General features: G+C 36.0%; 2 protein-coding genes across 4 annotated transcripts in view; one reads left to right on the forward strand and one right to left on the reverse strand.

Moving 5' to 3' along the window:
- CCDC181 (coiled-coil domain containing 181) overlaps positions 1 to 512 on the forward strand; it is a 28,228-nt gene extending 27,716 nt beyond the window's left edge. Inside the window, exon 8 of one of the 2 annotated variants that reach the window (XM_072946168.1) lies at positions 315 to 512. The gene's annotated coding sequence lies outside the window, so the exon portion shown is untranslated. The remainder of the gene's footprint in view (positions 1 to 314) is intronic. The other variant, XM_072946167.1, reaches the window with a different exon arrangement.
- Positions 430 to 22,517, reverse strand: BLZF1 (basic leucine zipper nuclear factor 1). Of its 2 annotated transcripts, XM_006211095.4 has the most exons (7): positions 22,180 to 22,517; positions 21,174 to 21,252; positions 12,244 to 12,683; positions 10,680 to 10,879; positions 7,546 to 7,674; positions 6,068 to 6,287; positions 430 to 1,804 (listed from the first exon to the last, which is right to left on the reverse strand). In XM_006211095.4, the coding sequence occupies exons 2-7, from the start codon at positions 21,202 to 21,204 to the stop codon at positions 1,619 to 1,621; spliced, it is 1,206 nt and encodes a 401-aa protein (XP_006211157.1). In that variant the 5' UTR covers positions 21,205 to 21,252; positions 22,180 to 22,517; the 3' UTR covers positions 430 to 1,618. The 2 variants fall into 2 exon arrangements, with proteins under 2 accessions (XP_006211157.1, XP_072802272.1); XM_072946171.1 differs by lacking the exons at positions 21,174 to 21,252; positions 22,180 to 22,517 and adding an exon at positions 17,041 to 17,171.
- Positions 22,518 to 22,629: the final 112 nt, after the last annotated feature.

Genomic DNA, 22,629 nt, shown 5'->3' on the forward strand with positions numbered 1-22,629 from the left:
TGCCATCTGTATATCTTTTTAGGAGAAATGTCTATTCCTTTGCCCATTTTTCAGTTGGGTTGTATTTTGGATGTTGGGTTGTACTTCTTTATTCTGGATATGAGACTCTTAATAGATACCTGATTAGCAAATATCTTCCCCTATTCTGTAGGATGCCTTTTCATTCTGTTGTTTATTTTGCTTTGCAGAGGTTATATTTTTCATGAAGTTTATTTTTTTCTTTTGTTGCCTGTACTTCTGGTGTCATATCCAAGAAATCACTGCCAAATTCAATGTTATAAAGATTTTTCTCTATGTTATTTTCCAATTTTTATACTAGGTAAACCTAAAGGAAAGGCTGAAGAATCAGTTGTAAATGGTATAAGCTGGATGAAGACTTGAACTAAACCACATCATTCTGGGGGGAAAAAAATCAATATTCAAACTGAAGAAGGTAGAGAATTTTATTGCCACTTCAAACTATAACTCAGATGAATCAGACCAAATAAAATATCATTAAGTTGATACTAAAATTGTTATCTGACCAGATTTGTCTTTTAAGAATTTCTTTTCTGAGAAGTACTTCTGCAGCTAATTATAGTAATTTGGCATAAACATTTTGTGGACATTTTTAAAGGCCAATAAAAGGATATTTTATGATAACCCAGCATAAATAAATAATAATATATATTACATAGTAAAAACTGAATTGCAGTTTTGAGTCTGTACAAGTTTTAGGAAGGTCCTACTTTCTCCACCCTATTTCCTAAGTATCAAATTGGATATTCCTGTTGTGTTGTATTTGCCAAAATGAGCTCAATAGTTAAAATGTTTCTTCTACATATCAAGTGGCATCCATTGAAAATACGGAATCCCCTGCGAAAACCAACATAAGAACATGTTTTGCTCAAACATTTGTTAATGTGGCTCTAAAATACTTTAAATTTTCCTAACACATAGCACTTATTTTTAAAATAGTCCCCTCACCATAGTATTTCCATAAGCCTCTTTTGTAGCCCTGGCACAAAATCACCAAAAAGGGAAAGGACTCCTCCCTCACTCCTTCCCCAACCCTTGCCAGCAACTTTTACTTTAGAGAGAGGGTCAGAAACCTTCTTCTGTAAAGGGCCAGACAATAAATATTTTAGGCTTTGCTGGCCCCACAGAGCCTGCTGTGTGTACTCAGTTCTGCTGCTGTAGCACAAAAAAAACAACCTTAGACAACAGCAAATGAATGGGCATGGCTGCATGTGACTCAGGCTGCAGTCTGCCAGTCTTTGCTGTGGAGTACAAACTAAGTCTGCCCATGTAAAATGGATAGCAAGAGAAACAATACATTAGGGCCTAAAAGAAAGGTATACAATCTTTTTCTTTTAGTCCTTTAGGAAAACCATCATGTAATGCCTGGAAAGTATTCTCTACTTTAAATATATCTGTGCAGTTTCATTCTTTTCTTACCCTGAGATGTTTATTAAGAAAGGGTAATCTGGAGTCCAGTACATGAAATATCTATAGGGATATATATTATTTAAATAGAAAGTGATAATCCTTTTAGCATTAAAAGAACCCCAGCTCCCAAATAATAATGACTCTTGGGTAACAAGCAAGTGCCTGTAGTGTGCTTCCAACACGTTGAATGTTAAAGGGCAATAAGTTCTCCCTGGCAGTGATTGCAGCAATTGAAAGTTACATTTTCGTATCTAGTATAGGGATGAAATCGTCCAATATTTTTCTTTGTAGCAAGTAAGGTGGTTGGTGAAGACTCAGAAAATGGATTATCAGGTGAGCTTTCTGTACACGTAACTGGATCCAAAATACGTAGAACCTAAGGAAAATAAGAGGTAATGTCAGATGTGTGTGATAGGGACTTAGTTTTATTGACGTATAAATACCAGTAAGTTCTATTTCATTAATGTGTAACTATGATAAAAAATAACATTTGATGAATTTGATTGATTAGAGAACTTAATGCCTTTTCTCAAAAAGCTCTAAATGTAACAGTGATGTCTAGTTACTTTATTACCTAGGTTACTATTTTTAAAAATGAAATTAATGTTTATGGAAACTGATGAAGATATATGAAAACATAGAAGAAAATAAGGTTATATCAATTCTACCTTACATGATGTTGACTTTTATCCTTAACTGGAAAGTACCCACTACCTTCCTCCGTTAGTCCTTCACTGAACTGCTTAGAACGGGGATTCTTCCTTCATTTGTCTACTGAAATATTATTTCAAAGTTTTTAATCATTTACTTGTAAAATCAATGCCTTTTCATTTCTCCTAATTTATATGCAGTTATTTTATGCTAACAATCGTGTTTTTATTTCTGGATTCATGGAAACCATACTCTGAATTCTTCTGCTCTGACTTTTCCCGTTATTCCTTTACTGAGACCCACAACAGGAGGAACTCTTGGTTTGAAAAAATTCCCTGATTAAGGGCCAGGATAACATGTCTGGCTTATAATTCCTGTTTCTCATGTTCATATTCTCCCAACCATCATTATACGAGGAGGATCGGTTATGTTGTGAAGGAGATGGGCACTGCAATTGGAAAGGAACTGGGAAAAGCAGTGGGGGAAGAGCTTTCTCTCTTTCTAAGTAAGTCTTATTCAAAAGAGCTTTTAGAAATGGGTGGAGATGCCTGTTTCCCCAGCATTCATTCTGTCCAGCAGGTTTTTTTCTTTCTAAGTCACCAATGTACCCAAAGAGCCACAGTTAATTTAAGAATGTCCTGGCATCATTTAAGAGGCACCTTTCCATTTCAGGACCTCTATTTTTCTACTGGATTACTGCTATTTTCAATTTAGTTTCTGAGATGCTTCCAATTTTATGGAAACTTGGTTAGGTGCTAGAGGACAAACAAAGATCAAATGCTTATCTTAAAGTTGCATTTAAATTTGGAAGGGGAAATAAGAAAAGTATCCCAGTATTCTATATATGTTATTACGTTACATGCCCTTAGAGAGAGAAGCAAAATGCCAAAGGAATACAGTGAAAGGAGACTGAGATACCAGCATAGATAGAAAACTTAGATTTTAGCCTGAAGGTGAGATGGAAGGATTTTAGGCAGGATGCCTTTCAGAGAGATGGCTCTATACACAACTGATGGATGAGGGAAGGGGTGGGCATGAAAGCAGACATAGGGAAACAGAGAAAGTGAGTTTACTGCAATAATCTAGCTAAAAAATGGTCACCTTGAAGCAATGTGGCTGAAAGGTCCAAGAGACACTAAGGAAATAGGACTGTCTGTCAGTTTTGTTCAGTGAGACAATATATGGTGGATAGAAGATTGGGAGAAGAAGGGGATCTAGACCAAGTCCTGAGGCTACCCAGCATTGTACAGTGAAACACAATGGTCAGAGAAAAGAGAAGAGCCAAGAGGATGTAGCGTTACATAAGCCAAGGGAAGAGAGTGTTTCAGGGAATCAGGAGTAATTATACCAAATGCTACTGCCTGAAACTGAGTAGGCAGCCATGTAATTTCCCAACAAAAAGAATAGAAAAGGAGAAACAGGGTTTTAAATGAAGATGATGAGTTTAGTTTTAAGAACTGATTCATTCAGTAAGTAGCTGAGCACCTACTGTGTACAAAGGTTTATGCCAGACCTCAAGGAAACATAAGACACAGTGCGCACCCTTAAGGAGCTTACAGTTTGGGAGAGACATGGGGAATCCAATTGCAACTTAACACAATAAAGATCTATACTAGATATATGTACAAAGTGCAATGGAAACCTGCAGGAAGGAGCATCTAGGTTTGCTTGTGGGATTCAGGGAAGGCTGATTCTTAAAGGCAGTATAGTGGTTGGGCCAGGAGAGAGATGCTGGGAGTGTGTACAGAGACATGAGATACAGTGGTGTACCCATCGAATGAGAGTGGTTAACACCGCTGGCACATGAAGTGCAGCGGGCGGGGACACCTGGGAAAAGATCTCAGAGAAGGGGAGATGGAATAAAGATTATGAGAAGCCTTCTGAACAACATGAAATAATTCAGATTCAATAATGGAGACTGGGAGCCCTCTGAACAGGAGTACCGAGATGATGAAATTGTTTTTTTTTTTTTTTAAACTGAAGTATAGTTGATTTACAATGTTGTGTTCATTTCTGGTGTACAGCATAGTTATTCAGTTGTAGCTATATATAAAAACTCTCTGGCCAGGAGAGGATGGCCTGGATGCAGGTAAAAAGCAAGGCAGGAACATTGGTGAGGAGGCTGTTGCTAAAGTCTAGTGTGTAGATCAGGTGTTTGAACTTGGGAGAGGGGATAAATTAGAATGAACTGATAGGATTTGTAAAGGCAACAGGATTAGGGGAATGAAGGCAATAATAAAAATGACAGCCACTATCTACTGAGAAATGACTATACTACATTGGAAACTGCTAAGAAGTCACATGCATAAAGCTCTGGGGTTAGGATAATCCCTAGAGAATGTAGAAAGCATGTCATGTAAGGAAAGACTCAAGAGTAGGCACAGGAAGAGGATGCCCCCCTCCCCTCAGATACTGAGAAAGAATGCTCACAGAGGTAGGGAGAGCTGGGAGGGTATGACATTGCAGAAACTGAGGGAGTTTGAAAAACAGGGAACAGGTTCCTATGGGATATCACCATTTAAAGGAGAAAAAAGTCTGTGAAGAGTTCAGAGAGGCAGCATGAGGTTCAGGAAGGACTAATGTCACATAAGTAAAGGGAGTATCAAGGAAGCCATGCTAGATACAGTAAGACATGACAAAGTATTTAAACATTCATGACCTTTCTAAGAGTACTTTTTGAGAACAGTGGAACTGGAAGTTGGCTGATAAGCAATGGCAGGAGGTGAGGAATGGATGGTATGTAAGTGGACATAAGTATGGACAACTTGTTCATGAGCCTTGGTGTGAAGGGAAGGTGATAAGGCCATATACAGAGAACTTGGGATAGAGGGAACACTCTTCTTGTTTACATGGGAGACACTGGGCATGTTCTTAAGCCAAGAGGAAGGGGCCAACAGAGGTAAGTAACTGTTGGTAGGAGGCCTGCTGAGCCTGGAGGGAGTGCTGCGGCTGGAGAGGAGGAGCGGAACCTTCTCTAGTGAGAGAAATAAATGGAAGGCTGGTTGCCATACAGCTAAGCTTCTAGATGCCAACTGGGACCTTGAAGGAATTTTCTGCCTCTGCCCTCTTTTTCTTCTGTAAATTAGAAGCCAAAGTCATCTGCTGAATCTGGGTAACAGTTGGATGAATACAGAAACAAAGAAGGTAAGCAGCTGAAGTGACACAGGAGTGGGATTTTCAGGGTAACCGAGAGAAGGATAAGGGAGAAAGGCACTTAGGAATGTAGTCTAGGCAAGCTATGGCAGGAAAAGCGGCCAGGAGGGTGAGCTGATGAGATGAAGAAAACATGCAGGGATCAAGGGAATAAAAATTACGATGTGATCAAGGAACACGGGTATTCAGAATTAAAGAATTAGAGCTGGGAAGAAAAGTTGAGATCACAGATCATGGAGAGAGAGATGTGAGCTGAAGACTTTAAAAGTAGAAAAGTTCTGGTTAATGACAAGTCCTATAATGGGGACATGGGAATCAGACATCGAGTGTAATGAAAGTGAATTTGGTGTGGTTGTAGGGCTGTGAGTCCACAGTATTTGACAGGTCATATGCATGAACCCTGAATTCACCCAGGACTGTGGGTCCCAGGTCTATATTAATTGATTCTGCAGTATTTGGCACATTCCCATCTCTGTGGGAAAAACAAATAATGTCTAAGATGAGAAATAAACAATTATCTACTCATTATTACTAAATTTAAAATTTTTAGTGGTTTTCATATCAAAATGAGCTCAAGAAAAGGATTATCACTGATTCTGTAGCTAAGAAATAGGCAATTACAGTTTTTCTCTTTAAGAATAGAGTAATTATGTTTGAGAAAATTAAAGCTCAGAGGAGATAAAAATTTTCTCCAAGATCACTTGCTCATCAGCATGAGCATCAGGTTCTGATCCCATATTTCCTAACTCCCAATGCCAAGCACTTTCCATTATTACATGTCACCGTTCAGTATGGACTTAGAAGTTCCACAGATCATGAAAGAGAAATACTTTACCGTTTCAGCCATTTTTTCTGCTGGGGTGCTACAGAATTCAACTGTTGATGGAATCTTTTTTTGACCATTAGTGCCAACATTTCCCAGAAGGTGAGACTTTACTGCTTTTGCCAACTTGTGATTCGTTAATGCTAGTTCTGCTGTGCTGTGCGGCTGTGCGCTGGGGTAGTAAGTCTGTTCTCTTCCCCACTGCAAGGAGACTAAGAGCTCTTCTAACAGTCTGCAGAGAACACACGTGAACACTGAACATTAGCAAGGATGCTGAATAAATGAGAAACATGTTTCTGAAATCCTACAGTATCTTTCTCCCCTATCTTTCTCTCACAGTTCAATAAGTCAGTAAGTCTGATAAAATAACTTAGATTAAAGCACTTATCAATCTTATGGTTATCTGGAAATCACTCAACAAATAGGACTTTTTTTGGCTACCATATTTTAGCATAGGTATACTACTATACTCATACAGTATTATAGAACTACTAGAAACTTGTTTGTTTTTTTAGTGAGGGTTGAACCCAGAACCTCGTGCATGCTAAGCATGCACTCTATCACTGAGCTATACCCACCTCCCATACTACAGAATGACTGATTTGATTTGTGCATTTATTGAGATCATACAGTATATATCAATTTTTTTTTTCGTGAGTTACATTGGTTGATTTTTAAATGATAAACCAACTTTTAATTCCTGGGATAAAACATACTTGGCCATGATGTATAAACCTTTTTATATATTCTTAGATTTGATTTACTAAAATTCTGTTAAGGATTTTTGCATCTATGTTCCATTAGAGATATTGGCCTTATTTTCTTATAATGCCTGTCTGGTTTTGGTATTAAGATGATGCTGGCCTCATAAAATGAGTTGGAAATTGTTCCCTTCTTTATTTTCTAAAACAAGTTTGTGTAAATTTGGTTTTATTTTTTCCTTAGATGTTTGTTAGTATCTACCAGTGGATCCATGTAGGCTGGAGTTTCCCTTCTTAGGAGGTCTTTAACTATAAATTCAATTGTTTTAATAGGTTATCTGTTCTTTAATACTCTTTGGTAGTTTGTGTCTTTTAAGGAGTTTGTCCAATTGAGTTGTTGAATTGACTGGCACAGAGTCATTTATAATATCCCATTAATACCTTTCTATGTCTATGGAATCTGTAGTGTATGCTTCTCCTCATCCATGATGCTCGTCATGTGTATCTATTTTTCCCCTGATTATACTGCTACAAGTACAACCAAAACCTACTTTTAAATCCAGAGGTTTCTTCTATTACAGATATAACTAGTTCTCTCCCCAGTTAAGAATATAAGGGGCAAGCCTTCTGTTTTCTTAGTCTTCCTCCTTCCCTTGGGCATCTATCTTAAAATGCTACTCAAAGTATGTGCTCCATAAGTTATTAAATGTATAAATACTAAAGAGCTATCTCAATAACAAATATTGCAGGAGAAAGTAGAAGAGTTCAGAATGTAAACAAGTGCCATACTTCTGGGTAGATAGCATTTCCTGACGAAACTGTTCCCGTTCACTCAGGAGATCCTGTATGGCACTCTGTGCATCACGGTTTTGACGCTGTAAAACCGCTCTCGAGTTGGTTAACTCATCTGCCATAACCCTAGAAAAGATTAAAATCTTACTTATAAATTCTCTGAAATGTAAAGAAGTTAACATACTACCTTTGTGACTCATTTTTTGAAAACTCACAAAAAAGATTTAATGTTGTCAAATGATTTCTCAGTTTTTAAATCTTCACTAAAAACCATTTAAAATTTTTATGAGCTTACATATGACTTAATAAGAAAAAAACAAACAACCCAATCCAAAAGTGGGCAGAAGACCTAAACAAGCAATTCTCCAACGAAGACATACAAATGATCAATAGGCATACGAAAAAGTGCTCAATATCACTAATTATCAAAGAAATGCAAATCAAAACTACAATGAGGTATCACCTCACACCAGTCAGAATGGCCATCATTCAAAAGTCCACAAATGACAAATGCTGGAGAGGCTGTGGAGAAAAGGGAACCCTCCTACACTGATGATGGGAATGCAGTTTGGTGAAGCCACTGTAGAAAACAGTATGGAGATTCTTCAAAAGACTAGGAATAGACTTACCATATGACCCAGGAATCCTGCTCCTGGGCATATATCCAGAAGGAACCCTACTTCAGGATGACACCTGCACCCCAGTGTTCATAGCAGCATTATTTACAATAGCCAAGACATAGAAACAGCCTAAATGTCCATCAGCAGATGACTGAATAAAGAAGATGTGGTATATTTATACAATGGAATACTATTCAGCCATAAAAACCAACAACATAACGCCATTTACAGCAACATGGATGTTCCTGGAGAATGTCATTCTAAATGAAGTAAGCCAGAAAGAGAAAGAAAAGTACCATATGAGATCGCTCATATGTGGAATCTAATAAATAAATGAATGAATGAATGAATAAATAAATACAAATCAAAAACAGACTCACAAACATAGAATACAAACTTGTGGTTGCCAAGGGGGTGGAGGGTAGGAAGGGACAGACTGGGATTTCAAACTGTAGAATAGATAAACAAGATTATCCTGTATAGCACAGGGAAATATATACAAGGTCTTATGGTAGCTCACAGTGAAAAAAAATGTGACAATGAATATATATATATGTTCATGTATAATTGAAAAATTGTGCTCTACACTAGAATTTGACACAACATTGTAAAATGACTATAACTCAATTAAAAAAAAAGTTTAAAAATAAATAATAAAAAACCAAAAACATGAGTTCAGAAAGATACATGCAAAAAATTAAAATAAAATAAAAAGTTTATGAGCTTAGAACTCATTAAAGGGACTCAATTAAAATATTTGTTTACAAAATGACAATTAACTTTCTTATATAAAGCCTTTGGAACGTGCTTTAAGTTTACTCTAGATTAATCAAATTTTGGAAAAAATGACATTAATTAAATATTTTTAAACACAGAAAATTGTATAGAAAACTAAAAATTATTATTTTCTACCATTCAATTACCTCTTTGTCCTTAGAAAAATATTAAAGTAATATAGGAAGCTTTTATAAAAGGAAAACTAAGTTTTTCCTCTTATCCAGGATCCCCCTCCTTTTATAATCAGTAATCAATAAAGTATCCAATACATTTTTCTAGAAAAAAATAATATATGTGTACAACAACATTAAAGTATGTGTTAAAATATATTCATTTTATTTACAAAAAAGGGATTATTTAATAGAGACTTTCCTATAGTTTGCTTTTTTCACCTAATAATTTATCTCGGTGACTTTTTCGTATTAGCACACAGAGAGCTTTTAAAAAAAATAAACAGCTTCATGTTTTCTTCTGATTGGATGTACCAAAATTTATTTAACCAATTCTCTCTATTGATGAAACTGAAGCAAAATTTTCAAGTATTTTTTATCAACCAAAAATCTTAAAACTAAAATTAAAGACTCTGACCAAAGTAGCCATTGAATTCCTTAAAATGAAAATAATTTAGATACTGGAAGATTAAATCAACTAAAATATCAGTGAAGTTGGGTTTAATTATTATTGCCCTTAGAATGTTACTATCAGCATTGATGTGAATGTTAAATAAAAAAAAGTAATCTGTACAATATGTGCATGATTTGCCTCAAACTGTTCAATGAGAATAAACAGTTATTCTAAGTCAATAAACAGTGAATTTCTCCAAATAGCATCCTATATTAGCACAATTAGAAACAAATTATTTCAAGAGGGTAATAAATTACTAGATAGTATCACAGATATTAAGACATGAAGAAATGATTCCCTAAAAATTTATTCATTACAATCAGTGGTTCTTAAGGTATAGCCTATAAACCTTTGGTGTTTTGTGAGAAATCTCCAAATGATTAAATTTAAATCAATAGTTATTAAACTATTACATGAGAAGCACTTGGCAAAGCACTGGAAATACATAGGTGGATAACACCCAGATCCTATTCTCCAGTAACTTAACATTGGAGGGAGGAGGTAAATAAACAAAGACTCATAATATATGAGAGCTTCCCAACTACCAGTATGTCCCTGGGCCTGGACTAGGGCCCTGGGGTTCTCCCCCGTTGGAAAGTAGCCTCATCCAGTACGCTGTACAGATGTTAGCATTTTCTATCTGTGCATGGAGAGAAAAGGTTAGGAAGCTCTATGACGTAGCTAAGTGAGCTATGAGAACAGAGCATGAAGGACAAATAATATTATTTTATGGAGTGGCAATGATATTTGAGTTCTCCAGATAGAAGGTGGGGAAAAAATTTTTTTTTAAATATTTTAGTATTTATTAGATATCTGAATTTACAGTTTTGCTTTGGTCTTAAATATTGTAGTAGGAGTGATTTCCACTATAGAAGAAAGAATAACTCAGAATTCTGGAATGAGAGAGGATCTTTATGCTATCACTTTTCCATTTAAGGAGACGCTGGGACCATCCAGAGAAGGGAGAGTCCGCATCTTAAATAATACATGAGGTACTTTGACAATCTGAGTAAGACATTTTCACACTCCAATCTATTTTCCTGCATTATGGTTCAAAGATCTGATAGAGCAAAAACTAGGAAATGAAATACTATTTAAAGAAGAAAATACCTGCTCGCGAGGAATTTACTTCGCCACACGTCGCACTGTATTGACATGCGTTCTAACTGTTCAGAAAGTTGAGCTATGTTTCGACCTAGGGTTTCATTTTCTAAAATAAGTTGATTTTTCTCACGGGATAGACGTTCAAAGTGATACTGAAGATCATCCCCAACCGAAGCCACCAGCAGCTTTTTTAATTCACGGTTGACCTAGAAGAAAACATGACCAATACAACAAGCTCAAAGTAATGTCAGTGACTTTAATGTAGCAAAGTAAACAAAAGAGAAACTGTGTTTCCTGTAATTTGGACCTCCATTACTAAAAGTGTATATAAAAAAGTGATATTAAATATTTAAGTTTCATAATATATACAGGCCACATCTATCTCTATCTCTATATATACTTATCAATCTGTAGTCCCTGTGGATATAAACTGAGCCTCTTTTTATAAGAGTACAAATAATTACCATAAAATTACAAACTGCTCTAGGCAACACTTAACGGCAAAAAATTAGAAAACTAAACCAATAAATTTTGCTAAAAAATATGACAGAATGTTTTATATATTTTTAAATCATTTTCAATGTTTAAGAATTCATGTCTTTGTGCTCTAGGATTTTTACTTTTAAGAATTGAAGCTAAGGAAGTAATTCAGGATGTCTATAAGCATGTTCTTAATGTAAAAAGTTAAAACATAAATGTCCAATAAAAGGTATTGGCGAGGCCACTGAAGAACACTTTTGCTACTAATGATATTTTAATAGAATAGTCTGTGACCTGGCAAAATATTAATAACTAAAAAAAGTTATAAGGCAAAAATGGACTCAATATGTATAATTATGTATTTATAGTAGGATGGTACAATTATACGTGATACTATTTTCATTATTTTTGCTGTATTTTCTAAAATGTTCTAAGTAAATATGTACTATTTTCGTTAATTTGAAATTAGTTATTTAAAAATATATTATAATATATTATTAAATACATTAGAAACATATTTGGGTAAGAATCATTAATCATGGTGTCACAAAGGCTAACATCTAGTAAAAAGATGTATAATCTAACAGAGAAACAAAGTGGAGGGTGGTAAGGCTATGTTGACTAAGATCTAAAGACTAAAGAAACAGAATCAAGCACTATAAATAGTTTTCCACTTACAGTGAATATACAGATACATTTACCACCATTCTCTTTATTCCGAGTATTATCTACACATAGGCAGAAATACTTGGAATTTATGATCCTTATAGCAAGGATTACTAGCTAGTCTGACGTGGTCAGGCATCTCTGGTCTGCAAGTTCGTAACTGTCACCTCCTTTACACCTTATAGGTGTTCTTATCCAAAGTACCTCATACTTCATTTTCAACCAGGTTTAGAGTTTAAGTTCCCAACATAAACTAGTTCTATTAGAGGCACTATGAATGAGAAATTTAAGAGGAAGCTTTTTAGATAAATAACAAGCTGTAAGAAATGACATTCCAAGAGGAAATACAGTTTTCCAATATGCAGGCGTAGAAGGCCCAAGTGTAAAGAGCAGTACTCATTAAAGCTATTAAGGCTGTTCTTACCTCGGACTGTACTCTGAGCTGGTTTGAAAGACCTTCTTTGTCCTGTAGTAACCTCCTTTCAGAGTTCTTAAGCTTTTCCAGTACATTCTTTACCTCGGAAAGTTCCTTTCTGGGTTCTACGGCTCCCTCCAACTGGCCGAGGAATTCTCCTTTATGATGTCCCAGAGACTTCACCTTTGCGTTTTTGTTGGGAATGTCATGGATTATAGCGGCTTTGGGAACTAATATTCTTACAGCTTCGACTTCCACTGCTTTCTCAGCGAGAATCTTCCCTAGCTGAAGAACTCCTGGGCTCTCTGATGGAACTGCTTTCTTCCGTGGACTCTGAAGGATGTGATGCTTTATAGGCTGGATTCCAGAGGTAACTTCAATGGATTTAGGTGGCTCCTCAGTTTCCATTCCATCTCCCGCTCCTCGGATTGGAGTTGAAGTAAGGAGGACTATAAAAAGGGAAACAAAACATACACTACTGGCTGAAAAGAAATGCCAGGAAAATGCCAAGGCCTGCTTTACTCACATTCAGAATTACTGCCACTAAAAAAAAAAAAAAAAAAGGAAAAAAAGGAAAAAATGTAGAGTAAAAATTAACAAAATAATCATGTGTTAACAAAACCTGAACAAAGTCTTACAAGTTCAAATTTAGTAAATGGTTTCTCTCTTGGTAGAAAATGCAAGGGGTTTGGATATACGGTATTTGGTTCCAGCTTCTACCTCCTAATATAATCCTAGGTAAATAACCCTCCATGAATCTCTAATTCCTAATCTGCAAAATGGAGATGGTAACAACTATGCTACAGGGTGTGGTAAGAAAGAATGTAATAAATCAAGCTCCTGGCACACTGTGGACCCTCAATAATGTTAGTTAAATATAAAAATAAATATAAGCTATAAATATAAAATGAATCATTTTCCTTCATATAAACCAAAGCTATCTTGCCATCCTGAGTTCAGAGAACCTTTGGAAGGCAGCTATGCTCATCACTATACTACCATTGCTCCAGCCAAATAACAGAAATACTTGTTTCTTTTCTCCTATTTTACCTTACCTCAAATTGAGTGGTGTAAGAAGAACCTCACTGAGTCACCTTTCTCCAAGAAAGGGCTAACTTCACTAAGTGACTCAAGAAAATGAGTGGTTTAGAGCTTAGAAAGAATAGAGGATATGCTAGAACTGGAGATGCTGCAAACCTTGGGAAGGAGGCTGAGATGACACCTAACCTACATGGAGTTCCAAAATTAGTCCATCCAGAAATACCCCTATGAGCTACAAGTTAGAGGCCTTGCTATTTTACAAGTCCAGCATACATTTGAGCAAATGGAGGCCAAAGCCTATGAATAGTAATAATAATTAGCTTTTATTCTATTTACTATGTGCCAAGGACTCTTCTAAGTCCTTCAAGATGCATCAGTATCATTTAATTTTTACAAGCCTCAAGAGGTAAGCACAACAGCACCCATTTTGTAGACAGAAGCAGAGGCTGTGAAAGGTTAAAGAGCTTGTCCAAATCATCAGTGTCAAACTGGGATTTGAGTCCAAATCTGAATCCAGAGCTAAGCTGTTAATGGGTCTGGGAGGCCTTCCACAAACCAGAACTACTGTCCCATCAACTGAACTTACTGTCTCTGCCAACGACCCTATTTTATCAGTCTGCAAAAGCCCACAGAATTTATATAACAGTCACAGTGACCTTAAACAAATGCAGATCTGTGCTGCTTCAAACCCTTGAGTGGCTTCCCATCACTGTCAGGACAAAGACTAAGATCCTTACCATGGCCTATGTGGCCCTCGGTGATCTGGCCCCCTGCTTATCTCCGGGGTCTCAACTTAACGCCATTCACTCCCTCAGATACTCCCTCACTTCCAGCCTTACTTGTTTTCTTTTAATGTCTCAATGGCAGCAAAACCTTCCACTTCCTCTGAAGACACTTCTTCTTGGAATATTCTTGCTAACTCCCTCCCCCCTACTCATACTTCAAATCTCAGTTCAACCTTTCCTAAGGGAGGCCTTTCTCTCATCTTCCATGATTAGGCTAGGTTCCTTGTTTATATACTCCTACAGCAAAGACCCTGCATTTCTCTTTTTACTATTTATCAAAATGGTAAATAGGCATTTTTTTTTCAGTGTAATTAATTATATCCTGTCTGTGTCTTCTACTAGGATATAAGTTCCATGAGGGTAGGGACTGTGTGTCTCTTGCTTACCACTATATTCTTAGTAAAGTGCCTTGCACCCAGGATTCTCTATCTGGTGAACAATTAATGCATGAGAACAAGGGGAGGTGGATGGGATGAGCACATATAACGATGTGATAACGATAAACTTCTGAGTTTCACAGGCAGCAAACATGCTGCTTGGTGCCTAATACTGGTGAGACATTGTGTGAGGTAATGGGGACCTCTATGCACAGAAATTTACTATTTAATTTGAGGAGAGAGGACATACATGTAACAGAGTAACATGTATCACTGGGTAATACATAATAAGTGTGCAGTGAGGGGTAGAAAAATATTTCTATAGAAATTTGATTTCTACAAAAGTGTTACTTAAGAATAATCATGGGCAACTGATCAGGCTTTAGTGAATTCATTATTATCTAGCCAAACCACATATTCATATATACATATATGTGTGTATATCTGTATTGATTATTATAAATTATATCTTTTACGGTAAAGGCAGAAAACAGATCCCTAGTTTTAAAAAAAATGCCAAAGTATGTCTTTAGTCTCAGTTACTATTAGATATCAGTACCATGTTCTGCTCAATTAAGTATTATAATTATTAATTAAGTAGTGCTAATTATAGATTAGCCCTGTTTTACCATAACTCATGCAGTTAGAACAATCAGTTTGATTAGGGCAATAATAAAGTCTTATTAAAACTAAAACTTTCTTAAGAATTTCTTAAATACAAAGCCATATTAAAAGAGAGATTACATAATATATAAACATTCTAAATTCAAACACAGACTCCTGTCACCTTGCTTTCTGGATCCTGGCCCTAGAAATGGAATTCTCCAGCAAAGAACTTTAAGAAATGGTAAGCTTGCTCAGGATAATGTTAACAACAACAACAAAGCTATGAAAAATTACCTGTCAAGATGTTTTACAGCAAGGAAAATACCTATCAAGAATACTCTTCTTAGGTTTATTTATTAGGTTTCTCCTTTTTAATGAGTTTATTTTTCCTCTTCCAAACTTTGTTATATACATACAGAAACTACAGACTAGAACAGGTTATCTTCATACACAGTCACATATCTTCTGGTTTCTATCAATATTTTTAAAAACATTATTAAAAGATAGTAAGAAAAAATTACCTATATCCTCATAACTCTAAAATAACTTTCCATTACTTCAAATTTCTTCAATATTTTAAATACTTATAATTAACTTTGTAAGCTTAATTTATTTTTACAGTTTGCTAGTCTTCATAGTTTTCATTTTATGACTGCATTATTCCTTCAAGTTAATATAGCACTATTTAATAAATTATTATTCTACTGTTGGCTATTAAGACTCTTTCCAATTTTTCATTATAAAAATGCTTTAGTGAGTATTTTATGCCTACAGGTTTTCCTTCAACTTTTGAATTACTTCTTTTGAATAAATTCCCAAGAACAGAATTAATGTGCCAGGTGAAGATCTGCATTGTCAAACTGCCCCACAAAATAACTCTGTCAATGTAGGTCTATTACTTATGCCTTTACTTAGTTTTATTTTTTTTTGCATGCTCCATTCCCATGATCTAATGCAAAACTGAAAAGTAAATAAGAATACATGTGAAGTGTTCAGAATGGTGTCTGGCATAGTCAGCACTCATTAAATGCTAGCTCCTACTGCTTTTACTACTATTCTTAAAAAAAAAAAAACTCTAATCAACTTAGGATCTTAAGGGGAGAAAGAAAGCTTAATTAATGTCATAAAATATAATTCTGACTTTTATTCTCTTATGCTAGAGTCTTACAAAGTTGTATCACCAGACTTTACAACTATTTTTTCATTTAAGAGATTTTTTGGGAAGTTTTTCCTAGGTATGCAGCAATGCACTGGGGGTCCTGAGTTATGTCAGTTAGACAGGACGTAGAAAGACATCTGAGGTACACTTAACGTGCTCTATCTAACTAACATGTTACAATGGAATAAAATATTTTGTCATTTCTGTATTAAGTACCTTAACTAAGACATACTTTGGGCTTTAGGACTGACTCTACTTTCAAAAAGACGAACAGAGGAACACTTCACAAAGTGAAATAAAGGGTTTGATATCTCAGTTCACGCTGTAGCACATTAGCACCTCGAAGGAAAATTTCCACTGAACTGTTCTAAAAATGAAGGCCTATTCCCTTGCTCTTAAAATCTGGTTTTAAGTTTGTCTAACTCTAACGCAAATTTAATTTTATCACTAAGGCACTCTGCCATTTAAGATGTAATGTGGCATCATAAACTAATTACAAATTAATAATTAAAAAAACACAACAAAAAGACATATTGGAGCTATATCATTCAAGCCCACTGAAGCTGAAGAAACAAGAAGCAGGTGTGACATTTTGTTAGGGTTAAATACAATTTCTAGGCAAGTCATAGCATTTCTGAGTTGGAATTTTAGGTAATGGAGATTGAAGAACAAACCACAAAATGCTTAACATTAAATTTAAAAGGCAAAGAAACATTAATGGGTATTTAACAAAAATCTCTTTTTAAACAAAATATGTCATAAAATTCCAGTTGAGAAATTCAACCCACTTGGTTCAACCTCACTTTACTCTTCACTTTACTGAAACTGTTCTACTTACTCATCATTTATGGTACCAAAGTGGTACCATCACCGCATGGCAGCTCCCTCTCTGTAACAGCTATGCTTCTGGCTAGAGTGCATGGGCAAGGGGGCACGTGGGAGTCAGAGCTTTACATGTCCTCCCCTAGTAACTTACTTTCGTAATTCTGTTTTCCCTGTGACACACATAGAAACCTTTATTACATACGCACTAGGCACAATCCAGGGCACATTCATGAGCGATTACCTTCTGCCAAGTGGGAAGACAACAATCTACGGTACCAGCTCCATAATTATGAGCGATGGCTGAGTAAAGCAAAACATCAAGGCCTATTCTTCTCCACTCTTTGAAGGGAGCCAACAAAACAATTCTTCAGTTATTACCAACATTAAGTTCCACCTGGGATCACTTATCAAAGAATTAAAACATGGAAGGTTTATGGCTCATTCTTACTGTCTTCCCCCCAAACTGGTGAAATGCAGGGGGAGACCAAATAACATTCTACAGCAGAGGTTGGCAAACTTTTTCCACAAAGGGCCAGACAATAAACATTTTAGGCTTCGTAGATCATGAGGTGAAATTCAGGGTACTACATAGGCATGTATATATAGAGAGAAAAAATAAAATTTTAAAGATAAAATTCAAAGTATAATAATAATGAGTAAAATTTTTCTTTTCTTTTTCTCTTGGTAATATAGGTCTAATAATGAGAATAGAGTTCTTTTTTATTTGGGATAACACTTGGCTTAAGTGGGATTCAAAGTTAGTGTTCCCTATTACCAAACTGCAAATATTCTCAGGAGGCCCAGGAGCCACAAATTACCAACTTTGCTCTAGAATACTGAGGCAAAAAGAATATCATTTTATAGTCTTTTATTAAATAAACATTTCTCCTTTTTTCATAAAACTGTAAATCTGTGAAGACATACTCAAAGTCAGCAGGATGGTGTAGTACAAAGAACACCAGACTCTGAGTCAAAAACTTCAGTTCCTACTGCCACGCATTGTGTGACTTTGGCGAAATCACTTAACCTTACTCTCCCCTTATCCTTCAGTGCTTTGAGAATAATGCAAATATAAGAGTATTTTAAAGTAATTTGTTTCTCTCATGGACTAAACTGTTGAGAGCTCGTCAGGGTAGGGACTGACTCCTAATCTTTGTATCATCAACTATGAAACGGTGCTTGGTGCAGACAAGAAGTGCCCACTGACGTTTATCAATGTTAAAATTAATACACTAGCAGGGAGGGTATAGCTCAAGTGGTAGAGCGCATGCTTAGCATGCACGAGGTCCCAGGTTCAATCCCCAGGACCTTCTCTAAAAAAAATAAGTAAATGAATAAACCTAATTCCTTCCCCCTTCAAAAAGAAAAAACAAAAAGAAAAACACACTACCTAGAAGGTCTCATTTTAACAACCAATAATAACTCATTTAAAAACTGCTTTATTTTTTTTTCCTCTACACTACATCATTAATTCCTAACTCAGTTATAATCTAACATACTTTTCAGAATGTGTTCAGATTCAGCTATAATACAGTTAAATAAATTAGAAATCATCACTCAGTAATTTTAGATCAATATTCTTTTAAATGTCACCAATATCACTTAACAAAGTTTAGTTACCATTAAATTAGAAAAACATATTATAGACATTGGACTTTAGATTAGGCCCACGTTTACTGACTTGGAATCCAAACATTCCTTTTGCCACAGGCTCCACAAATAAAGAGTTGCATGGTCAAATAAGTGTGGGCAGTAATGCATACTGAATCTCTTTGGAGTTGCAGTGTACATTAGTACATTAAAGGATCTGAGAAGTCCTGTAGTATAATCTCTTCTTTGACCCAGCATTTCCCAAATTTATCTGCCAATGGAATTCTTTTTCACCTAATACTTATTAGTCCCCAGACTATTTTATGGAATTATAAATATTTAAACATCTCAGACATTCCTCACTGGTCTACTTTCACTAACTGACTTTAATCTCCTTACTTCTAATTTCAACCTTGCTCCCAAGAAAATTTTTGGATTCAAATTCTAATTTTCTAGTTGTTCCTATTTATTGCATGTTTCCCTTTCAGAAACAGCCCTAGCAGCAAGGACACATCCCTCTCATGATGACAGTACTGCTCAGATGTCTGCTGAGAGGACGTTCCATCCCCATTAAGCCAATCTTGTTTCTCTTCTGAGGCAGTTACAGGAAATGCAGGCAACTGACAAATGTCAAGCATGGTAAGTGCACCTTTTCTCAGGCGATGCAATAGGAGTAACTCTTCTTCACTGACAACACTTAACATATTAAGTAGGATTAGGACTAATAGCTGAATTAGCTACCTTTGTAAAATTAAGATCAAATGAAATAATGTATGTGAAAGTGCTTTATAACTCATTACAAACAGGTAACAACAAATAATAATAAAAAAGTTTAATTTCACTGAGGTCTTGCAATAACTTTTAATTACTAATGATATTGTCATATTTTGTTTTTGCTTTTTGCCAAGCACCATGCTAATTACTTTCATATTAGTTACCATTTAATTGCTCTTACTTCCCATTAATCCCAAGTTTATTACCTTCATTTCAGTTTCTGATTTGCTTATTCTAATACTTCATAAAAAGCCTCCCAGTGACTCTGATCTTTGCTTCCTTGCTTCCTAAAAACATTTAAACTCCCTTTAAAGAGTTTGCTGTTGGAGATTGGCTTGCTGCAAAACTGGCTTCTACGAAATAGTTTCCCATCTCTCACTGCCCAAGAACTCACTCCACCCAAGAATAACCTGAATCAGGAGGAGCTCATTTTGGGACATACTAAGACTGTTACCTATGTGTAAGTGAAGAATGCAGTAGCCTTTAAGGATATGAATCACAAAGGAAGAGATGTGAGTTATAAATAGATTTGGCAGTCATTCTTACAGGTAATTACCTCAGCCCTGACAGAAGAAAACTAGGGCTGAAAAAAACTGATTTTAAAAAGACAAACCAGAAGAAGAGGAAGATGAAAAAGAAACTATAGCCAGAACAGGGGTGTCCAGTAGAACTTTCTGCAATGATGGGAATGTTCTATATGTGTACTTTCTAATACAATTGCCACTAGTCACATGTGGCTAGTGTAACTGAGAAACTGAATTTTTAATTTTTAAAATTATTAATTTAAACTCAAATAGCCCATGCATGTGGCTGCACTGGACAATGAAGGGCCACAGAGTAGGTGGAAAATAAGAGTGAAGTCATGGAAATCAAGGAAAGTATTTCAAAAGGTGGGAATGATCAACAGTATGAAATGTTATACAAATGCTAAGCAACGCAGAACTATAAAGTAAATAATGTGGATAGCAAGTGTTATAAGCTGAATTGAGTTCAGCCCCAAGTATTCATATGTTGAAGTCCTAATTCTCCATACCTCAGAATGTGACCTTATTTGGAAAGAGTCTTTGCAGATGTAATCAGTTAAGATGAGATTATACTGGAGTAGTGTGTGCCCCTAATTCAATATGACTGATGTCTTTATAAAAAGGAGAAGTTTGGACACAGAGACATATACACACAGGCAGAATGCCATGTGAACAAAAAGGCAGAGATCAAGGTGATGTGTCTATGCCAAGGAGTACCAAAAATTGCCAGCAAACCACCAGAAACTAGGAGAGAGGCCTGGAACAGATCCTTCCCTAGTGCCTGCAGAGGGACTTCTAGGCTCTAAAACTGCGAGACAATAAATTTCTATTGTTTAAGTCATCAGTTTGTGGTACTTTGTTATAGTAGCCGTAACAAATCAATGCAATAAGAAAATGTCTTTTAAACTTGCTAGTTGTTTGTCCATCTACTTAAATCTTTAAAAATGTATATTCTTATTTATTTAAATCTAAATCTCCTGGTGGATAGAGAACATGGCTGTAGAACATTCCTTTTACACTAAATGTTTAACAGTGGTAGTAATGTAATATATACTACCAAATAATGTTAATACTCAATTGTATATCTGAAGTACTGAGATGTAACCATTGCATTAAAAAACAAACATGAAAAGATCTGAAACAGAAATGATTCCCACGGGCTCTGTGAGATTTGGTTACCTGACTTAAACATTTCTTCATCCTATTGTCATAAATTTCACATTTTTAAAACAATTATCATCAAAAGAAGAACACTTACCTTTGGCTTCTAAACTTTCAAGAGTAGCCATCCTTTTTTAACAACTGAAAATGCACCCCAAGACTTCTACTGAAAAAACCTAAAAATGTATAAAATGAAAGAATTTAAACAATACCATATAAACACATTCACTAAGTCCCTGTAATTGAAATACTCTGATATTCTACTTCCTCCTGCATTCAGTAAACCTGCATTTAGCGAGTGCCCCTCATAGCCCTTTTCCACAGGTGATATTATATGGCTACCAAATGTCTCAAAAAAAAAAAAATTAGGGGTGGTTTACTTTGAAATTTCTATTTCACTGTATACTCTAAATGATCACCAGTACACTCTAAATTATCAGATGTGTGTTCTTAATTGTAGCTCAGCAATAACACTGTAGATACTGTAGGGGTTTTTGTATCATTGATATGACAGGAGGAATTTAAAAGTAATTACATTCTCTGGAGACATTACTACACTATTTTGTTCTATATATATATATATATATATATATCAGAGAGGAGCTTCTGTTTAGATGTTTAACACACGACAAAAAATTCATGATAACGTAATTAGCAGATCTGGGTAATAAAAATAAAATGGCAAAGTATATGCTTTTAGAAATGTATACATGGCCTTACAGGATAGATTAAGGTTCAGCGGAGCACATGAGAACGAGGGTGACACTATGGCAGTGATTTATGAATATGATGAACTGGACACCAGATAACAACCGGTTTCTACACAAAAACGATCACTCCTGACTACTGAATATTACTCGGCACAGCGTCTTCCATAACTACCTTCCTCAAAAGTCACAAACCCTCCTCCTAATGTTCTGAAAACAGGTCTGCAAATACCCTTGGAAAGAACAATGACGTTCCGTCCCTGTCTGAACAAGCCTGCCTGGAACAACAACCAACCTTTCCCTAAATCCAAAGCTACTTAACACCAAACCTCAACCCAGACCTCTGTGCCTGTCCAAAATCCCCACTTAGTTGCACAAGCCCGTTCGTCGACTTACCTCTCAGATTCCTACTCTTCCTATCGCAGGGGGCCTCACTTTACAGGTTCTTCGGCTTAGTATCCCTGGGTGAACTTCCCCGCACACTCCTCTCACACTCCGAAACCGATCCGCCCAGGCCTTGGTGACATCAAACGTCTGGTTCACTACTAATCACTTCCGATTACTCAGGGTTTCCTTTCCGGAATATTTTTCCCAAAGAAAAGGGTAATCACACTTGTGCTTCATTTAAACTCAAATAACATAGAACATATGGTGTAAGACTTCAGGAAGTGAAAACTGGTTAAACCCTTTCCAAAAAATAAAAGAGAAACTATTTCGACCCCAGGCGCGTATTAGCTTGAACTTCCGGGTCATCTGTCAACGAAACGGAAGTGATGATGCTGGAAAGAGGTAGGCGGTGTTCCGTCGCCCCAGGCAACGGCGTGAAGGGGCGGGTGTGTCGGCTGG

This window comes from Vicugna pacos, chromosome 21 (assembly GCF_048564905.1).
Source record: "Vicugna pacos chromosome 21, VicPac4, whole genome shotgun sequence".
Lineage (NCBI taxonomy): Eukaryota > Metazoa > Chordata > Mammalia > Artiodactyla > Camelidae > Vicugna > Vicugna pacos.